Source organism: Buteo buteo, chromosome 20, assembly GCF_964188355.1.
Source record: "Buteo buteo chromosome 20, bButBut1.hap1.1, whole genome shotgun sequence".
Lineage (NCBI taxonomy): Eukaryota > Metazoa > Chordata > Aves > Accipitriformes > Accipitridae > Buteo > Buteo buteo.
This window is the reverse complement of record NC_134190.1, coordinates 27,099,241-27,116,177: the sequence shown is the minus strand read 5'-3', so window position 1 is coordinate 27,116,177 and position 16,937 is coordinate 27,099,241. Positions and strand designations below refer to the sequence as shown.

General features: G+C 50.8%; 1 protein-coding gene across 3 annotated transcripts; it reads right to left on the bottom strand.

Annotated features, from left to right (window-relative positions):
* Window positions 1–596: 596 nt before the first annotated feature.
* On the bottom strand, window positions 597–12,605 carry LOC142042409 (serine/threonine-protein kinase SBK2-like). Of its 3 annotated transcripts, none has more exons than XM_075052284.1 (4): window positions 12,448–12,605; window positions 4,603–4,798; window positions 3,798–4,000; window positions 597–3,554 (listed from the first exon to the last, which is right to left on the bottom strand). In XM_075052284.1, exons 2-4 carry the CDS (start codon window positions 4,787–4,789, stop codon window positions 2,985–2,987), a joined length of 960 nt encoding a protein of 319 aa, XP_074908385.1. In that variant the 5' UTR covers window positions 4,790–4,798; window positions 12,448–12,605; the 3' UTR covers window positions 597–2,984. The 3 variants fall into 3 exon arrangements, with proteins under 3 accessions (XP_074908385.1, XP_074908387.1, XP_074908388.1); XM_075052286.1 differs by lacking the exon at window positions 12,448–12,605 and adding an exon at window positions 12,253–12,441; XM_075052287.1 differs by lacking the exon at window positions 12,448–12,605 and adding an exon at window positions 12,266–12,441.
* Window positions 12,606–16,937: the final 4,332 nt, after the last annotated feature.

Genomic DNA, 16,937 nt, shown 5'->3' with positions numbered 1-16,937 from the left:
TCTGAGCTGTCTCTGGCTTTCCAGCTTGCCTGTAAATGCGGCACCATCCCCAGGATTGCTCTGCGAGGCTTCAAACACCAATCACTCACTCCTACTTCCCACACTCCTATTTAGGCCAGCAGGGATCTTGTCAGCTGCCTTTGCTGGAGATTTGACCACCTTGAGTGTCTGCCCCTCTTTAGCCACGCAAGGAGTCCGTCAGCCTTTTTTGACAGAATAACACAATAAGAACTCACACGATCTTGTTTATCCTCTATGACTTACAAAGTTTTTTCAGGGATCTTTCTGTAAGGATGGCTTTTATTCCTACGTGTTCCAACCTGTATACATTTGTCCTGCCTGCAAGAAAATGTATTTTGCTTGAATGCACCCAACTTACCAATTTATCCAGATCTCTTTGAGTGGCCTGTTCCTCTTGCTGTTTATCACCTTATTCATGTCTGTGTCATCTGCAGGGTTTTACCTGCAGTGGTTTTGTATTTACCTTCACATCATGGATGGAAACGTTGACCAGTTTTCACTCAACTATTGATCCCTGCAGAAACCAACCAAACTAAACAAAGAGCATTCCCAAATGACAATTATTTCTTCTGTCCATTGAAGTTTCTCAATACACTTAATGTATGCTTTATTGACTTTGCGTAATACATCTTCTTAATCAATACAGCATACTGTGATTTTCTTTATATCAATAGGTCATGCCTTACAAAAATCATGTACCATGACGCTATGAATTTACTTTATCAAACACAACTCAATTATCAAATAGAATGCTGAGTCTCGCATTCCAAAAAGCCATGTTCCTGTTCTATAATTCTCTATTAGCAAGCATCTGTATCAGATTTTCTGTTATTTTTCACTGGATAGTTGTCAGCTACCTGGCCTATAGATCCATTGGTCTTAGGGCTTCTCCATCTTGAATACAGGAACTGTGTTGGTACCTTAACACTCCTCTGCTATTCTTACAGTAATCAAAGAGTAATTAAAGCCAAATCTCAGCGGGCCAGAGTTGAGCAGCATTTATTACGTCTTTGGGTAATGAAAGATTCTAAGAGATGGAAGCGGACAGGAGAAAACTGTGCCTTGAACAGGGTGAGCAGGATGCTGGTTGATAAGGTGGGTTGGGGAGTTGGAAGGAAGACACAAGGGATAAGCGATGTGGGGAGCAGGAAAAATACAAAAGAGTAGTATGGAGGTGATGTTGCTGAGAGAGGAATGAGCCAAAGGTGTTTACCAGGTGATGGGTAGTAGAAAGGAAATGTTAGTGGGGAAGGTAAGGAATGTTAAAATGCCAGTGGGTGAGAAGAAGCTGGAAAAAGAGAGCTGGAGGTTAGGGAACTACAGAAGAGTGTGGGCAGGAAAGGATCTGAGGTGAAAGAAAAGCTGGGATGCTAGAAAGCATGGTGCTAGAGCATGCATTTTTAGAAGTTATGAAGCCACTGAGAATGGAAACTGGGCTGGGGATGTTTCCAGCTATAGGATAAGGCTAAGGGATTACCAACAGCAAAATCCTGGGGACTGGAAAGAGGTGGTAAGAAGAGCTTCTAACCCCTAATTCTCTCCCTGCTACCTCTTTCCAGGATTAAAATGTGCACCTAGAAGGACATTGGGGAATTAGGAGAGGTGTGTTGCAGGAGAAAGGTTAAAGTGGTGACAGGAAAAGGGAGACAGAAGGTCTTCTAGAGGGGTAACCAGGCATCTGAAAGAGGGTGAAGGACGTTCTCTTAGGGCCTGAAGGCAGTACGACGGAGGAGGTGTGCTTGGGCGGGCGCTGGGTAGTCTCGGAAATGGTTCCTTGGGACTGAAGGATTCATTCAGGAGAACAGGCGCAGGAAAGAAGCAGTAGTAGAGGCTCGTACAGAGAGGGGCTGGCTCTGTGAGGAGGGAGCAGTCAGTCTGGAGGAGGATGAGGAGTGAGAGCAAGGCAATGGTATAGGACTGCTGGGAGGAATCACTAGGGGAGTTTTGCTGGGGTTATTTGTATGGATAAATTTATGCAGCCTGTGGTTACAGCTCCTCTGTTGGCCTTTCCTGGTGATGCCCAGGCTGATTACCCTCATAGTGCTACTGTCTTCTCGGCTGAATCCTACATGTGGGCGTTCGTGGCAGTGAGCTCGCCTTTCCACTTGCACCTAAGCCACTCGAGGAGGGAGAGGGGGGAATTTTGCTTCAGCACGGTTGCTGGTGTTTGCAGAAGGGTGTTCTCCTGAGTGATGGGAACTAGAGGGGGACTCCAAGTTGTGCAAACTGACACCAAGACTCCTGCTGCTAACGACCCTCCACGCAGAAGAGCCCATCTGTCCCCTGGTCCCCAGCGTGAGGAGACGTGAAGAAACGCATGGCAGTGGGCAGGCTACAACGTGTGATTCCCGGTGGCTTTCCCCAACGCCCCACCTCCGTGGCTCCCACCGCCATCGTCAGTCCCCAGCTACCACCCGCGGCCACACGCTGGGGGGGTCCCCAGCACCTCTACCCCACCGGCCTGAAGCCGCCCTTCGAGGGTGCTGGTGGAGGTCCAGGCAGCATCCAGGGGTGGCCCGTGCCTTGCACTGGTTGTCCTGAGACGGCCGCAGCCTCTGTCATGCCCCTGCTCTCCCACAGCAAGCGGGCCCCCCCAGGGCATTTTGTTAAAAAGAGCCACATACAGAAACACAGAAGGACATATTTCGCTCTATTTCAAGACAAGGCAGGCGCCGCAGCCGCTAGAAAGCACCCTGGGGTCCCCGTGGCCTGGGAAGCCTCCCAGGCAGACAGTCGTTTCCAAGAGAAGGGAGATGTTTCCAAGCCCCAGGGAAGCACAAGGGGGTGGCACCGGGCAGCGCTGAGCCACGGGGCGAGGGCCGTCAGCTGGGGAAGGAGCCTGGCTCCGCCGGCAGCCGAGAAGCTGCTCTCCGGGCGGCCGCGGCCTCTCACACCCCGACCGCCACGAAGCCCCTCGCCGGCTGAGAGCCGCCGGCCTCGCCTCCCGCCACGGGGAGCGGGCCCTAGGGCTCGGCCGCAGCCCCCTCGCCGGCCCCGTCCTCCAGCCGCCAAGGGCGGTCGACGTAGCGCAGGGCCCCGCCGACGGGGCCGCGCTCGGCCGGGTCGAGGGCCAGCAGGCTCCGCAGCATCAGGGCCGCCTCGGCCGTCAGGCGTTTCCAGTGGCGGGGCAGGTCCTCGTCCAGGCCCGTCTCCTGCCACAGCATGAAGTCCTCGAAGAAAGGGTCGTCCGGCAGGCTCTGCTCCCAGGGGAAGTAGCCGGTCAGCAGGCAGAAAAGCAGCACGCCGAAGGCCCAGGCGTCCAGGCTGGTGTCGATGGGCACCCCCTGAGCATCGGCGGTGTTGCTGAGCTCGGGCGCGGTGTAGGGGATCACCCCGGCCACCAGCTTGAGCTTGGTGCCCTTGGGCCGCGTAAGCCCGAAGTCAGTCAGCTTGATGCGCCGGCACTCGGGATCGAAAAGCAGCACGTTCTCTGGCTTGACGTCACGGTACACGAGGCCGCGGCTGTGGATGAACTCCAGCGCGCTCACCAGCTGCTTGGCACACTGCTTCGCGGCCGGCTCGGGGATCCCATCCTGCGCGGGGAGAGAGGGACGGATGGTACGGCGACGGATGGCAGCCCTGCCGGGGCTGGACTCTCTGCACCAGGGAAGACCTTTTCACTTCTGGTCTTGCAAGCCTGAAGCTGCCTCAACGCTGTGGACCCCAGAGAGACCCACAGCCCGTTGCCTTTATCTCCCTCCCTCCGACCCAACCAGCCTTTGGTTGGGTCCCAAACATTACGGTCCCAGCCCCCATGGCCTTGTAGCAGCACTCACCCGGGGTTTGATGATGGAGATGAGGTCTTTGTGCAGGGCTGGTTCGTAGAGGAAGCCGTAGTACTGGCTGGACTCGATGGCAATGCCAAACATGCCGACGATGGCAGGGTGGGTGGCGAGGGACAGCGCCACGCAATACTCGTACAGGAAGGTGTGCAGCTTGGTGCTGGCTTTGGGTAGCAGCTTGAGAGCCATAGGAGTCCCTGGGGATGGGGAGAGTGGGTTAGACTCTCCTGAAAGTCACTCATACCAAGGCCAGACGGAGAGGGCACTGAGCAGCCATGGGTCCGGATGCTCACAGCCACAGGGAGGTCTGTGGCTACGTGGGCCTGTCAGTCTGAGCTGGGACTACTGGGGAAGAATAGTGTCATAGACCTTGATGGCCTTGGCCAACCCCACCTAGGACCTCCACTCACACCCTCTGTCCACGGGGCTTAGGGCACCGTTTAAGCTCGACCTTGGGGCTTCACTCCCTGCCTGAGCTGTGTGGTGGGAGTGCTGGTTTCCAGTTAGATCACATCTGTGCCGGTGGCTAGCCATGAACCTGACTTGTGGAGTGACTTCCCAGCTTGCCCTTGAACCCGCCTCATCACAATAACCTTGCCTGATGTTCTGGGCTGCCTCCTGGCATCACCTGCTCCCTGGCTGGGTGCAATGGGATGGTCCCTGGCTGGGGAGGTCCCTCTCCTGCCTCTCTCCCTGGGGACCTCCCACCATGCCGGGTCCCGAGGAGCCACCAGCCCACCCACCACCCTGGCGAGTGGAGGAAGGCACAGTAGCTCATAGGGCGCAGTCGGTTCCTTACCTCTCTGCCGGTGGGTCACAAGCATCACGTGGCCATACTTGCCCCTGCCCAGCTCCCGAATAACCTCGTAGTGCTCGGCCACCTCGGTGCGCACCAGGCTCTGAGCGGTGATCTCCAGGAGCTCATCTAGCACAGTGGGTGCCGCTCTCCCCGCCGCTGCCACAGCCGCAGCTGAGCTCTCGGCCATTGCTGAGTGCTGCAGAAACACCACAGCCCAAGTCAGGAACATCACAACATGCACAGAGAAAACCTGGTCGGACGCACTGCACAAACCATGCCATGGCAGCGGGTGTTTCTGCCACCTGGAGCCTGAGCACTCTCGCAGCTGTGCTAGAGTTGAGCTTGTGCTTTTATACAGTACACCTCTGGGCAAAGCCCCTCATCATATAAAAGGTCCCTGTATTGAAGGGAACCTCCTTCAGCCCTCTAATCCTTTCTGGCCTCCAGACAGATGCTTGACTTCCTAATTGTAGTCCCTGGGGCACCTCCTTTCAAAGACCTGGGTCACCTTTCTGTGTTAGCTGTACTAAAGCTTGGCCTTCCAGGCTTCCTCTTATTCTAGCCTCCAAGTTGTTAGGCAACAAGCAAAATAGTAACAGAGTCCCAGATTATCAAGTGTGACCCAATCCTCTTGCTCTCTTCAGCCTACTGCAGCAAGACCATGTCTCTCTACTCAGAAAACCACCCCTACTGCTTATTGAAGAAAGTCCTTGAGGTAGCAGCAGAGACAGACTTGCCCCTTAAGCAGAGGCACAGCTAGCCCGTGACAAAAAAAAAGGATTACTACTCAGAGTCAGTGTGCTCCGAGCAAGCCAAAGGGAGCTCAGTACCTCACACACCTGCTGATATTTCTGACCCAAAGTCACTCATCTGTGCAGCCAAGAAACTTAGGCAGGAAGGAAGCCTGGACATCAACGGCATTTTGAGCTACAGCCAGCTGCTTCAGACCCATTTCAGAGAAATGCTTTTTCAGTCCTCCCCAGCCAGCTACAAGGCAGCATTTTAAGGCACCTGTGGCAGCACTTTCCACCTGACTACCTCCCTGTGCTCTGAACACAGGCACCCCAGGCCCGGGACCCCCTCCTGGCTTTGGAGCAAGGTCACAGAACCAGAGTCACAGGATGGTTGAGGTGAGAAGGTACCTCTGGAGATCACCTAGTGCAACCTTCTGCTCAGAGGAAGGTTAACTAAAGCAGGTTGCTCAGGACCGTGTCCAGTCTGGTTTTGAATATCTCCAAGGATGGAGACACCACAACTGCTCTGGGCAACTTGTTTGTTCCAGTGTTTGGTCACCTTTATGGCAGAAAATTTTTTTCTTATGCTTAAACAGAAATTCAGGCCCACTGCCTCTTGTCCTGTCACTCAGTATCACTCAGAAGACTCTGGCTGTGACTTTTTTACAGGTATTTACACATATCAATAAGGTGTTCCCCTCAAGCCTTCTCCTCTCAAGGCTAAACAAGTCCCAGCTCTTTTAGCCTCTCCTTGTACAAGAGATGCTCCGATACCTTAATCATCTTCACAGACTGGATTTGTTCCAGTATGTCCATATCTCTCTTCTGATGAGGAGCCCAGAACTGGACCCACTACTCCAGATGTGACCCCACTGGTGCTGAACAGAGAGGAAGGATCACCTCCCTCCATCTGCTGGTAACACTTTGCCTAATGCAGCCCAGGATGCAGCCCAAGAGCCTGCAGGTTGCAGCATTCTCGGATGTGTCTTAAAGAGTGTGCAGTGAGACAGAGCTCCAGTGTAAAACCAGTGGCCCAGCTCTGCACCTACGAACTCAGGATCTCTTCCCATGAAACATTCTGACTCACAAGATGCCTTCTGGGGGAGGGAATAGGACCTCACATTGCTTAAAAGGAAGATGGCATCCAGGGAATATGAGTGGGAGCAGAAAGAATGAAGCCTTTTCCCTTAGTTTTTACATTGCTCTATCTGTGACCAGAGCTTATTACAGTTCCTTCAACTTCCAGCCCTCACTGCTGCTAAATACGGTCATTCTTAAGAATCCAGTAATGTAGCAACAGAATTATTTAAACCTGGGAAAACTAAAAAAAGGCTGGATTTGTACAGGAGACTGGGACTACTTCTGGGAGATCCCCCCTTCTTTTCCCTTCCCTTCCCTTCTCTCCTAGACTGCGTTGCTTAATCTCATCCAATTCAGAAGTACCAAGTAATTGGCCCTACATTTCTGCAAAGGCTTTGGCTTGGTGTGACAGCCAACAGCAGCCAAAGTTAGTACAGTCCGTGGGGAGTTCAACAATGAACAAGTGCATGCATGGGAGGGGATGAATGGAAAGCTGGGGACAAACTCACGAGGAAGGACAGTCTGGAAAGTATTTTAGAGATTTTGCTTTGATCTCCTCCTCTTTGCTGCCCAGCTGGCACAGCTTGTGAAATTCCACACAGCAAGGGCATCGCAGAACCCACAGACAAACCCACTCTGCCACTGACATTTCCAAACTGGTGTTGCCACATTTAGGTGTTAAAACAAATAGCTGAAAAAAAAAATTTAAAGAGTCCTAGTTAGGAATATAGAGAAAAAACTTAAAATGTAATAAATCTTTGAAAAACATAGGCCTCCCCTAGATATTAGATAGGCTAAAGCCACACTAAACAGGGAGTGAAACAACAGGAGAGATGTCTGCTTGTCTTGTGCAGAGCACATTAGATTTATGTTTGTGAAAAAATATCAAAAGATCTCTTCTGTAGGACAGTGTTTCTCCTATAAGAAATTCATGGTCATATACAAGTTCTTGTCAGCAAATGGTTCACGATCTTCTCAGATAACTTAATTTCTCAAACCTGAGTTAGAATAAAATTTCTTCCCTTGTAGGCTGGCCACCTGTTAGCGCTATCTAACCCAAAGGTTAGAATCTTCTCACTGCATCCACTTAATGTATTATTCAATAATGATATAATTTTCAAATATCTATTCATTGGTGTGTTTTTATTTGTATTGAATTGTTTATTATATGACTCTTCTATTCTATTTTTTTATATGATTCATTACTTCTCTCTTATTGCTCTGTGAAAACTTGCTTTTGTGAATGGGAGGACATGCTTCACTCTATGGTCTCAGTTCTCATTCCAGCTTTGGGAGTCAGAACATTTTGGTCCATAAGCTTTTGCAATAAAAGCAATCAAAAAAACTCTTGTGTCCTTCCACTCCACATTTCAAGTGAACTGCAATATATGTGGCAAGGATCCTTACATCCATGCATGGCCCCACTGGCAAGGGAGGGCTGCTTGTCTGGGTACAGAGTAGACCACCAAAGTGAAATAGCCAGCTTGGAAAAATAGACCAGCCGGCGGATATAGGTCGAGTGTCCTGAGGGACGGTGACAGGGTCTGATCAGGGCTCCATCTGAAGGCAGCCCCAGGTACGGTCACTCCAGAATCGTTCGCAGGTTTTGGCTCCTGCAGCCCTTGAGGAAACTGATTACAGGACACGGTCCGTACTTCAGGAAATAGCCGGAGCTGTCAGGGCTTTCTCTGAGATTCCACTGCCGTTAGCTAGTAAGCTAAACAAGGGCCAAATTTGGGTCACCACTGAGCAGAGCGTGCCTGGGTGCTCTGCACCTACCTCTGCTACCTTCTGGAGTGCCACTTGCCCTTTGCGGAGTGACAAGCCCTGGGGAGGAGGCCACCAGGGCCCTGGCCAGGATTCACTCGCCATTTGGCTGTGTGGTATTGAAGGCAGCAGGCAGGGTCCTTTCCAAACCCGTTCTTTCCTCCACTGCCCATCCTGTGCTTCATCTGCTAGAGGTCCTGCTTCTAGGCTGTCAGCGTGTGAGAAACCCTAACTCCCCCAAAAAGTCTCTAATTACAGCAGCAAGAAATTCACATCCTTGCCATCATCAGGAGATGCTTCCCAACTTCCTCAGGAGCTGAGGAGGAGCTAGCCTGCGGAGATACGGTCTCTTGGTCTAGTAACGTTATTCTGGTTCTCCAACCAAAATGATTAATATATTTGGTCCAGAAAAAGACTTCATACATGGCAAGAGCCAAAGACAGTGTAATCTCTGCATAACAGAGATGGTACTACGATGACAGAATCACAGAGGTATGGAGGCTGGAAGAGACCTCTTGAGATCATCTAATCCAATATTCCTGCTCAAGCAGCGGCAGCTGAAGCAGGTTATCTAGGAAAGTGTCCGGTCAGGTTTTTAATATCTCCACAGATGGAGACTCCACAACCTCCCCAGGCAACCTATCATGCTGTTTAACCACCCTCAGAGTAAAAAAAAAAAAAAATAAAAAATATGTTTTCTTGTGTTTAGATGGAATTCCTCGTCTTGTAATTTGTGCACATTGGCTCTTGTCCTGTCAATGAGCACTACTGAGAAGAGTCTGGCTCCCTTGTCTTCATTCCCTCTCATCAGGTATTTATATACACCAATAAGATCCCCTCTGAGCCTTCTCCTTTCCAAGCTGAAGAGCTTCAGCTGTCTCAGCCTCTCTTCATATCAAAGATGCTCCATAAAAAATGGTCTTGAGCATATGGCATGTAGGGTCCATTTTCTTGCCTGACCTTCTACAGAGCTTTAACCCAAACCAAATAGCCAACAACATTTGGGGCACCTCTTACAAAAAGTCATGTGGGCTTGATCCAAAGACAAACTTTGGTTAACTATGAAAGCCAGTGTTAACATTCTTGCTGTTATGTATTTATATGATACCCTAATCTGAATTTACCTAACCTGCTGCTGAAGCTTCTCAGCTAGAGAAAAAAGTTTTTTAGTGCCTGCTGTATACTTTTGCAGGGTTTATAGGCACTGTGGTCAGAGGTACTACCACAGCCTATGAGAACATATTTTAAACTACATAGATTGAGTAAAACTAGCAGGGTACAGCCTGAAACTCAGGCTATGTATTTAGCCAATGCTTTACTTAGGTTTCACAAACCATCTGGCACACTGTGCTTCTGTAGTGCCTACATCAGTTAGTTTGAAAACAGATAGGATGCTTCCAGAAATTGTAGTCACATTTTGAATTTTGAATAAACATCTCCATGCTCTCTTCTTACTGGTTAAACGCCTTCAAACAACCTTCTGTCCAATTCTCAATCCAAGGCCTTTTGTCCAGCTCTCAGATCCATTTTATGGCTCTTTTCTGAAGCCTCACCATTTTTTCTGCCCCCCAAGTTAAAACCCCAACTTCTCCTGGGGGAATGCCTCCTGTGATGCATTCAGCTAGAACTACCCTCTGCCTCGTGCTGTGGCCCCAAGAACTCTTTTGGCAGGAACACCACACTGAGAAGCTGCACTACCTTATACATCCATTATGACTCCAGAGTTTTTCCAAATTACTGGGGGCTTGGGGGGGGGAGAAACTCCACTTACTCTTCATGTCCCTTTCTGGGTGTTGCCTGCCTTGTTTCTACCTGAATACTTTCACACCGCCTTTAATAAAGTACATTTTGCTCAAATGCACTTAATGTTTCAAGTAATTCAGATCACTTGGTGTCCCTGCTGTTATCAAACCACCACATTCATTTCTGTCTGATGGCTGTGGAAGGACCTGACCTGCGAGGGTTTCCTATCAACCTCTAAATCGTTGGTGGGAGTTCGGAGCAGTTCTCAGCCCGGTATTGGGTCGTACAGCGCCTGCCAGAAATGTCCCATTCACTGATCGTTCCCTGAAAGCTATCTGTACAAATTTATCCTGGCATTGGTCAAAATCAATAAGCCACACGTTTTTAATGGATTCAAAAATAAGCCCAGTATAATTGGTGTCCTCACCCTACACAATTAATTTTATTGAATCCTGACTCTGTTATAATACTTTTACGTTTGTCAATGATCTAGAAGAAAATATGCAAAAATCTTGCAAATGACACAAAAAATGGGTTTGGGTAGATAATGCATTGCTTGATAAAACTAGTGCATGCACATAGACACATAGAAAAGTGTTTCAAATGACCAAAGAAGTCAGGAGTTTAGTCTGGCATTGAATGACAGGGGGAAAAAAAAAAACCACCACACACTCCCTCCCCCCCCAAATGTCATATTAATCAGACAAATCTAAATTCTTCATGCTGCTTTGTAGACAAATTGGCCACTGTGTAACCCAGAAATATAGATCTAGTATAGCCTCATTTCCTTTGCAGGCGTTAACATGTAGGATGATACAGAATTGCACTAGAAATAATCTGCAGTGATACAGATATACATCTTAATTATACAGATACAAGTCTAAGAGAATAAGGGTACAAGGGTTACTGATGTTGCAGATTCCATTTTTGCATTGACTCTGCTGAAGAGAATGCCCAGAAAGCATCAGACGCAGGAAACAGCAGCAGTGAGAGGCAAACTAGCCTTTTCCAGATGCTAAATTAAGAAAATAAGCATCACTATAAACAAAAAAAATAGATATAGCCATTCAGCTTTACATAGACTAAGAGAGATTATAACAGAAGAAGAGATCTGTTCTGAGACGACGTGCCTCTTACAGTGAACTCCAGTTTCTGCAGAGGTTCCTACACACAGATGCCCTGAGACAGTCTGAAATTTAATCTCTGAAAATCAGCTGAGTTAGGAAAGCTGTATTTCTGAAAGGCTGGCCACCTGCTAATGACTTCTGCACTAGAATTCAGAATACTGTGCACCAGTGGATTTTGTATTTTTATTGGAAAGGCATTCCTTCCATTAGCTCTGCTTTGCATTCTCCTTTATCTACTTTTTTATGATGTTTTTTTGAATGTTAAAAATACACTGCTGTGAAAGCCTGGTTTCTCTAGGGTAAATTTCTTGAACTCTTCTGGAGGCCAGCTGATGGGTCAACAGAATTAGCTATTGGATGTTTTCTATCTTTTTAATGGTATCGGCGAGACCACAGTTCAGCAAGCTATCCCTGGTGTCCACAGTTTGATGGAAAAAGGGCTGGAGAAGAACCAGGAGAATGACAATAGGACTGACAATTACAGGGGAAACTTCCAGGGGAGCAGTCATTTTAGCTTATCAAACAGAGAGCAAAGAAGTGGCTCTCTCATCTGTATGTACCTTTGTGGGTACTAGAATTTCACTACAGAAGGCTGTCCCAATTAAGAAAAAGCATTATAATAAAACCAATTACTGAAGCTGAAATGAGGCAATTTCAGACCTCAGCTGCGGTGCAGATTTTGTGAAGAAGGATATTTGCCCCTAAAAACCTCATCAAACAGCATGGAAGAATAACCTTCCATCTCTGGAACTTTTAACTCAAGAATGGTGCTTTTTTTCCCCCCTAAAAGGTCCACTCTAGCTTGTTTAATACACGCAAGAGATCAGAACAGATTATCGCCGCGGTTGTTTCTGGCCTTATTGCTGATAGATTTATGAGCTTCTTTCTAAAACTGGTCAGCAGGCTAGTGCTTAATCTCACTGCGGAGAACCGCAGCACCATCCCCTCAGCAGAGCCGCGTATTGCTCTTCTCGGGCAGAAACAGCCAGCAGCCTCCCCGGAGCAAGCCCTGTAATCCTCTCCCCAGCAAGCAGCACACCAAAATCTCCGCCGAGCAGCCTCCTCGGACACAAATAGGCAGCAATCTCGCCGGGACCAAGCCACATCACACCCTCCTCCCAACCAACCAAGCCGGTACCATGGCACCATCCCACCGGCCGCAACCGGCCACAAAGCAACTTTTTTTGGAGCAGACCCACCTAGCGAGCTCACCGTCCACCAGATGCGTGGGAAACGGGCGCCCTCCGCGTCGTGCCGCCACGCTACGCCGGCGTCCCCAAAACCGGTTCGTGAGGAGCGGGCGCCCTTTTACGTGCCCGTCCCGTGTCCTCCATCGCCGCGGCCGCCACCTTCTCTTCCCACGCTCCTTTCCCCTCCGCCCTAAAGCCCCTCACCTTCTCCAGCAGCGCAGCACCGCCGGCCGGCCGTGGACCGCCTCGCTTCCCACCGCCGCAGCCTCCGGGCTGGGTTCAGCCTGCGGCCAGCAGCCGGAGGGAGCTGCCAGGCATTACGGGGCGAAGCGTGACGCTCCGCCTCTTCCCCATGTCTCTGGTCCTGGGGGCACGCTGCCTCCCCGCTGAAGGTGACCTCTGGGAGGGAAAAAAAAGAGGGGCGAAAAGAAGGGAAGAAGGGGGGCCGCCCGCCTGCCCCGCTTCACAGAGGGGGCTGCGTCGCAGGGGTCGGGGCAGGGTGGCGGTTTCTGCTCTAGCCCTGCCGTCGTAAGCCCCGGGGACCCTTCGGCAAGCCCACCCTTTTCTGCTTTTCCCTCCAGCTTGGGGTCTCGTTACAGCTGGGGGAGCAAAGCCGGTCCCCGGGCTGGCGCACGGTCCTCGCTCTGGGGCCGTGCCAAGTCAGAGCGCGTCCCCGATGGCAGGGCTTGGAACGACCCCGGGCTGCCGGCGCTTGCCCTTGGCTACCAAAGGGGCCAGAGACATGCCAGGCACAATTGCCTGAGCGTCGGAGACCAGGCACAAGCCGTAACTGGTTCAAGGTGCCTTCGTGGGGCACCACGGGTCGGGCTTCTCACACACACCAGTACGACAGAGCATTATGGCGAAGCTGAAATTATTAACGGAAACTACAATGACTCGCAGGCATTTCACCCACTCTCAGTACCTCCACCCGGACTATTTTCCTGTGTCAAAGTCCTCTTTCTTCCACTTGGGCGTGGAGAGGAAGGCAGCTCCTGGGGACATGGACACCATGCTGGTCCTAGGTCTTGGCTCTGAAGCGCTGATTTTCTCTCTCAAGGAGATGGATCACCTTGCGCATCTGAAGCAGCGACGCGTGCAGCTGTGACACAGGACTGTCACAGCACTGGCCTCCCTGTTCCCAGAGCTGGGGCCATGCAGGGGACCTGTAAGGCTTAAGCTGTCCTGATGAGCCTCCCCACTGCCTCTGGGGCCACAGTACGGTGAGGAAGGCTGAGAGAGGGCAGAGGGGCAAGACAGCCTAAGAGAAGAGACCAGAGCAGCCCCCATAACTGTAAGTACTCTGGCTCTCCAGCACAGGACTGAACCTCCTTGCCTGCTCTCTGAAAGGAGAGTAATTAATTACACCGAGGGCTTGTCACGCCGTGCTCTGCCCCACGTAGGGGCAATAAGGTGAGATGCGCTGGACTGCTATCACAGACCTGCGAAGAACCACTCTGCTGCTGCTCAGAGGTGGTGCAAATCAGAGGGCAAGAGGAGCAGCACGGTCGGGCTCCCAGCTGCCCCGGTGCTTCGGGATAAGAGGTGGGAAGTGAGGTCGTGATGCTGATGACCTAAAGGTCTTGTGCCGTTCAAGGCTGCCCCTTCACACTCATTCTTGAAGGATGCTCCAGTGATTGAGAAAGGCCTTCAGTGTGCAAAGTCCCCACGGGCAGGAACGTTACAGCCGGGAGAAGTGTGAGTGTATAGGAGAAACCTATCCAATATCCAAGAATTCAGCACTGGGATAAACGGTGTAGTGTAACCACCACTCCCCAGGTACATGGCCCCTGTATTATCTAGTCTTCTGGGGAACAGAATGGGTGAAACTGTTGCCTCCACTGAGACACAAGTCAGAAGTTGCACTGAGAAGTGTCCCTGGGGACTTGCTTGAAGTCACAGTTACAAGGCAACGCCGGGAAAGGAGCCCAGGTTCCCTGACTCCCCAGTCCCTCTCTCCTCCACTCCAACCACTAACTCAAACCTGCTTCCAGACCTAGGAAGAAAATACAGTAGTCCTCCTGATTTTCCAGCTCATTTTTAAGAGACAGATTCCCTGTGTTTTCCATTCCTACTGAGAGTGGGACCTGCTGAGCGGTTTGGCGCAGAGAAGAGACCTCTTTCACAGCCTTACCTGCAGTGCACCAACAAGGAGCAATCTGGCCGAGGGCTTGCTCCCTTCCTGTGGTTCATCCAACACTGCAGGGCTCATCATCCATTTCCACGACACAGGGAAAACGTCATATACTGCGTGCCACGTGGGTGTGTGAGACTCCCTGCTCTCTGTTCCCTGAGGATTGAGCGCATTTGTGCATTTCAGGACCTCAGTAATTTAACGCCTACACCTATCTCCCCCACGCTGCACACATTTTGTCCTGCTGGCAACCAAGATGTTGGTCAAAGTCAACACTGGCAGAGCTGGAAATATGGTGTAACCAAGTCCACCTTTGTCTTTTGGAAACTTCGTCCCAGGCTGTGGACTTGAGGATACACCATCTCCAGCCATGCAGAACAATTTGCCTTCAGTGCCTTAAGCAGACCCACTAAGAATCTTGCAATAAGTCAAGGACAGTTGTGGATCTCCACATCCTTCAGGCAAACTCTGTAGGCAGCCATTGGAGGCAAACGGAAGAGGAAAAGTGGAAGGGGGAGGAATTACAAGTGGGTATTAATGGCACTTCTGTTCAGATTGCCTAACATTGTCCACTGCAAAGACTCCCTTCAGATGCTTGTTTATGCTTTGTGACACACACAAACATTGGGGATGGCCTATGATATCTAACAACAAATACTTTATGAAAATGCATCCTTTTCCTCCTCTGAATTATTGTTGGTCTAACATGATAAATATTCTGTCCTTTGCATGCCTGGGTCAGAATAGGCAGCACACAGAAAAATAATGAAACATAAACATTCCCAAGAGCCAGACATGGCAGCCAGTGTCACAAAGTCATAGCAGTGACAACTGCATGAGGAACAGCTGGACTAAAGCAGCTGCAGTGAAGGGACCTAGTCAAGAAGGATGCTCCCACACCTCTTTAGTCCTTCCTTCCTTCTCTTCCGTTATCCCTCTTCCTCGGCATACACACAACAGCCTATTTCACTCCGTCAGAATAGCAGCACTTCTTCGAGTACACACCATACACAACTCTAAGCGATCAGGGTTGAATTCCGATTAGTGAGTGCTCAAAAGTCAGATGGTGCCAGAGGTGTGGTTGCAGCTGGAACACTGTCCCTTCAAAGAGAAATCCTCCAGGCTCCAGCAAGTACCCGAAGAGCCACTGAGGGGACGGGCTGTTCCAACACACTGTTAGCAGGACACTCAGTTTCCCAAGGGTTGGCCTTAGTGTGAAGCCTTTTTCCCAATATCCCTGCGGTGATTTCCACAGGAGGTAAGCCGGGTGAGGAGGTCTGTACTCCTGTTTTGGTTACCCAACCACATATGGCTCTTCAGTTTCCATCCTGTACTATCAGAGGCACCACAGCACCTGGGGCGATAGAAGATGTGATGCCATTTGAACCCGAGAGAGCACTCTTTGGTGCCATGGAGGCTTATCAGCAGGGGTATGTGTGAGAGAAAGGTGCTGAAATACGAACATCAAGCTCCTTTACCAGGACCTAAGATGGCACTGCTCTTTTAATATTGTAGTCTAAGGCAATACTCGGTTTGTCTGTATGTATATATTCAAACTGACCATAAGCATTTGCCCAGAACATCACTGATGGCAGCTTTTCAGAGCAGTCACGATCCCTTAGTTTCCAGCACTCAACTTTCCCCAGTCCTTTTCAGAACCAGCTTTGTGCCTGATGCTGGGGTCGGAATAGCTCTTTGCCTTTCCCCATTGCCTTCCTACTTTTTTTCAATAATTCTGCGAGCTGCCAACGCTTTCCTCCCCTCCGGTCTCAGCAGGCAGGCAAGCAAGCCAAATCCGCAGGGTGCTTCAGGGTGGGGGCTGCCTCCTGGACGGAGAGCAGGGGCCCTGAGCTCTCCTCGGCACCGGCCGGGTGCTCGGAGGAGCCCACCAGCTGCACGGACCATTTGTGCTCTGAGGTCATTCAGAGCTATCCCATCGCTGAGGAATCTGCTGGCCCCCTTCCTGACAGCGCCGTACAACGTCCCACCTCGCCTGCCAGCTAACACAACACGCTCATGCTGAGCCCGGACCCTGCACCCCCGAGGTCCTTCCAACCATGGTCCCCAGCTTCAGCAAAGCCACTCACACCCGAACATACAACATCCAGTATCCAGGACGCACATCAGCCTTCTCCCTGAAGCTCGATGACTTATTTGTCACCACGAGTACAGCTAGGGACGGTCCGGGCGGCAGCTCCCACCGTAGCCCGGCGAGACGGTGCCATCGCAGGAGGCTGAGCTGGCCGGGGCTCTGGAGGGCTTGGAGACAGATCCTGGGGAGGGAAGGGTTGCGGTGGGGCTTTGCAGGAGAAAAGGCTGGACCGGCAGAGGAAGAGGGGGACTCGGGTGGTAGGGCAAGGACTACGTGTTTTGCTGGGAAGGCTTCCTTCTGTTGGGGCAGAGAGAGGAGCCGGTGGCTCCTAAGTAGCAGGGAGGCAGGAGACAAGGGAGATGATAACAAGGCTGGCAGGGCAAGGGCTCTCCAGCCAAGGCTTGTCCCACAGTTTCCCACAAGGTGAGAGCAGGGCAGGCCCAGGGATGGACTCAGGTTCAGCTGAGA

Coding starts and splice junctions, on each gene's coding strand:
- LOC142042409 (XM_075052284.1), bottom strand. CDS start 4,789: ATGGCCGAGAGCTCAGCTGCGGCTGTGGCAGCGGCGGGGAGAGCGGCA. Junction 4,001..4,602: donor TGTGACCCACCGGCAGAGAG/GTAAGGAACCGA, acceptor CCCCATCCCCAG/GGACTCCTATGGCTCTCAAG. Junction 3,555..3,797: donor TCTCCATCATCAAACCCCGG/GTGAGTGCTGCT, acceptor CTCCCCGCGCAG/GATGGGATCCCCGAGCCGGC.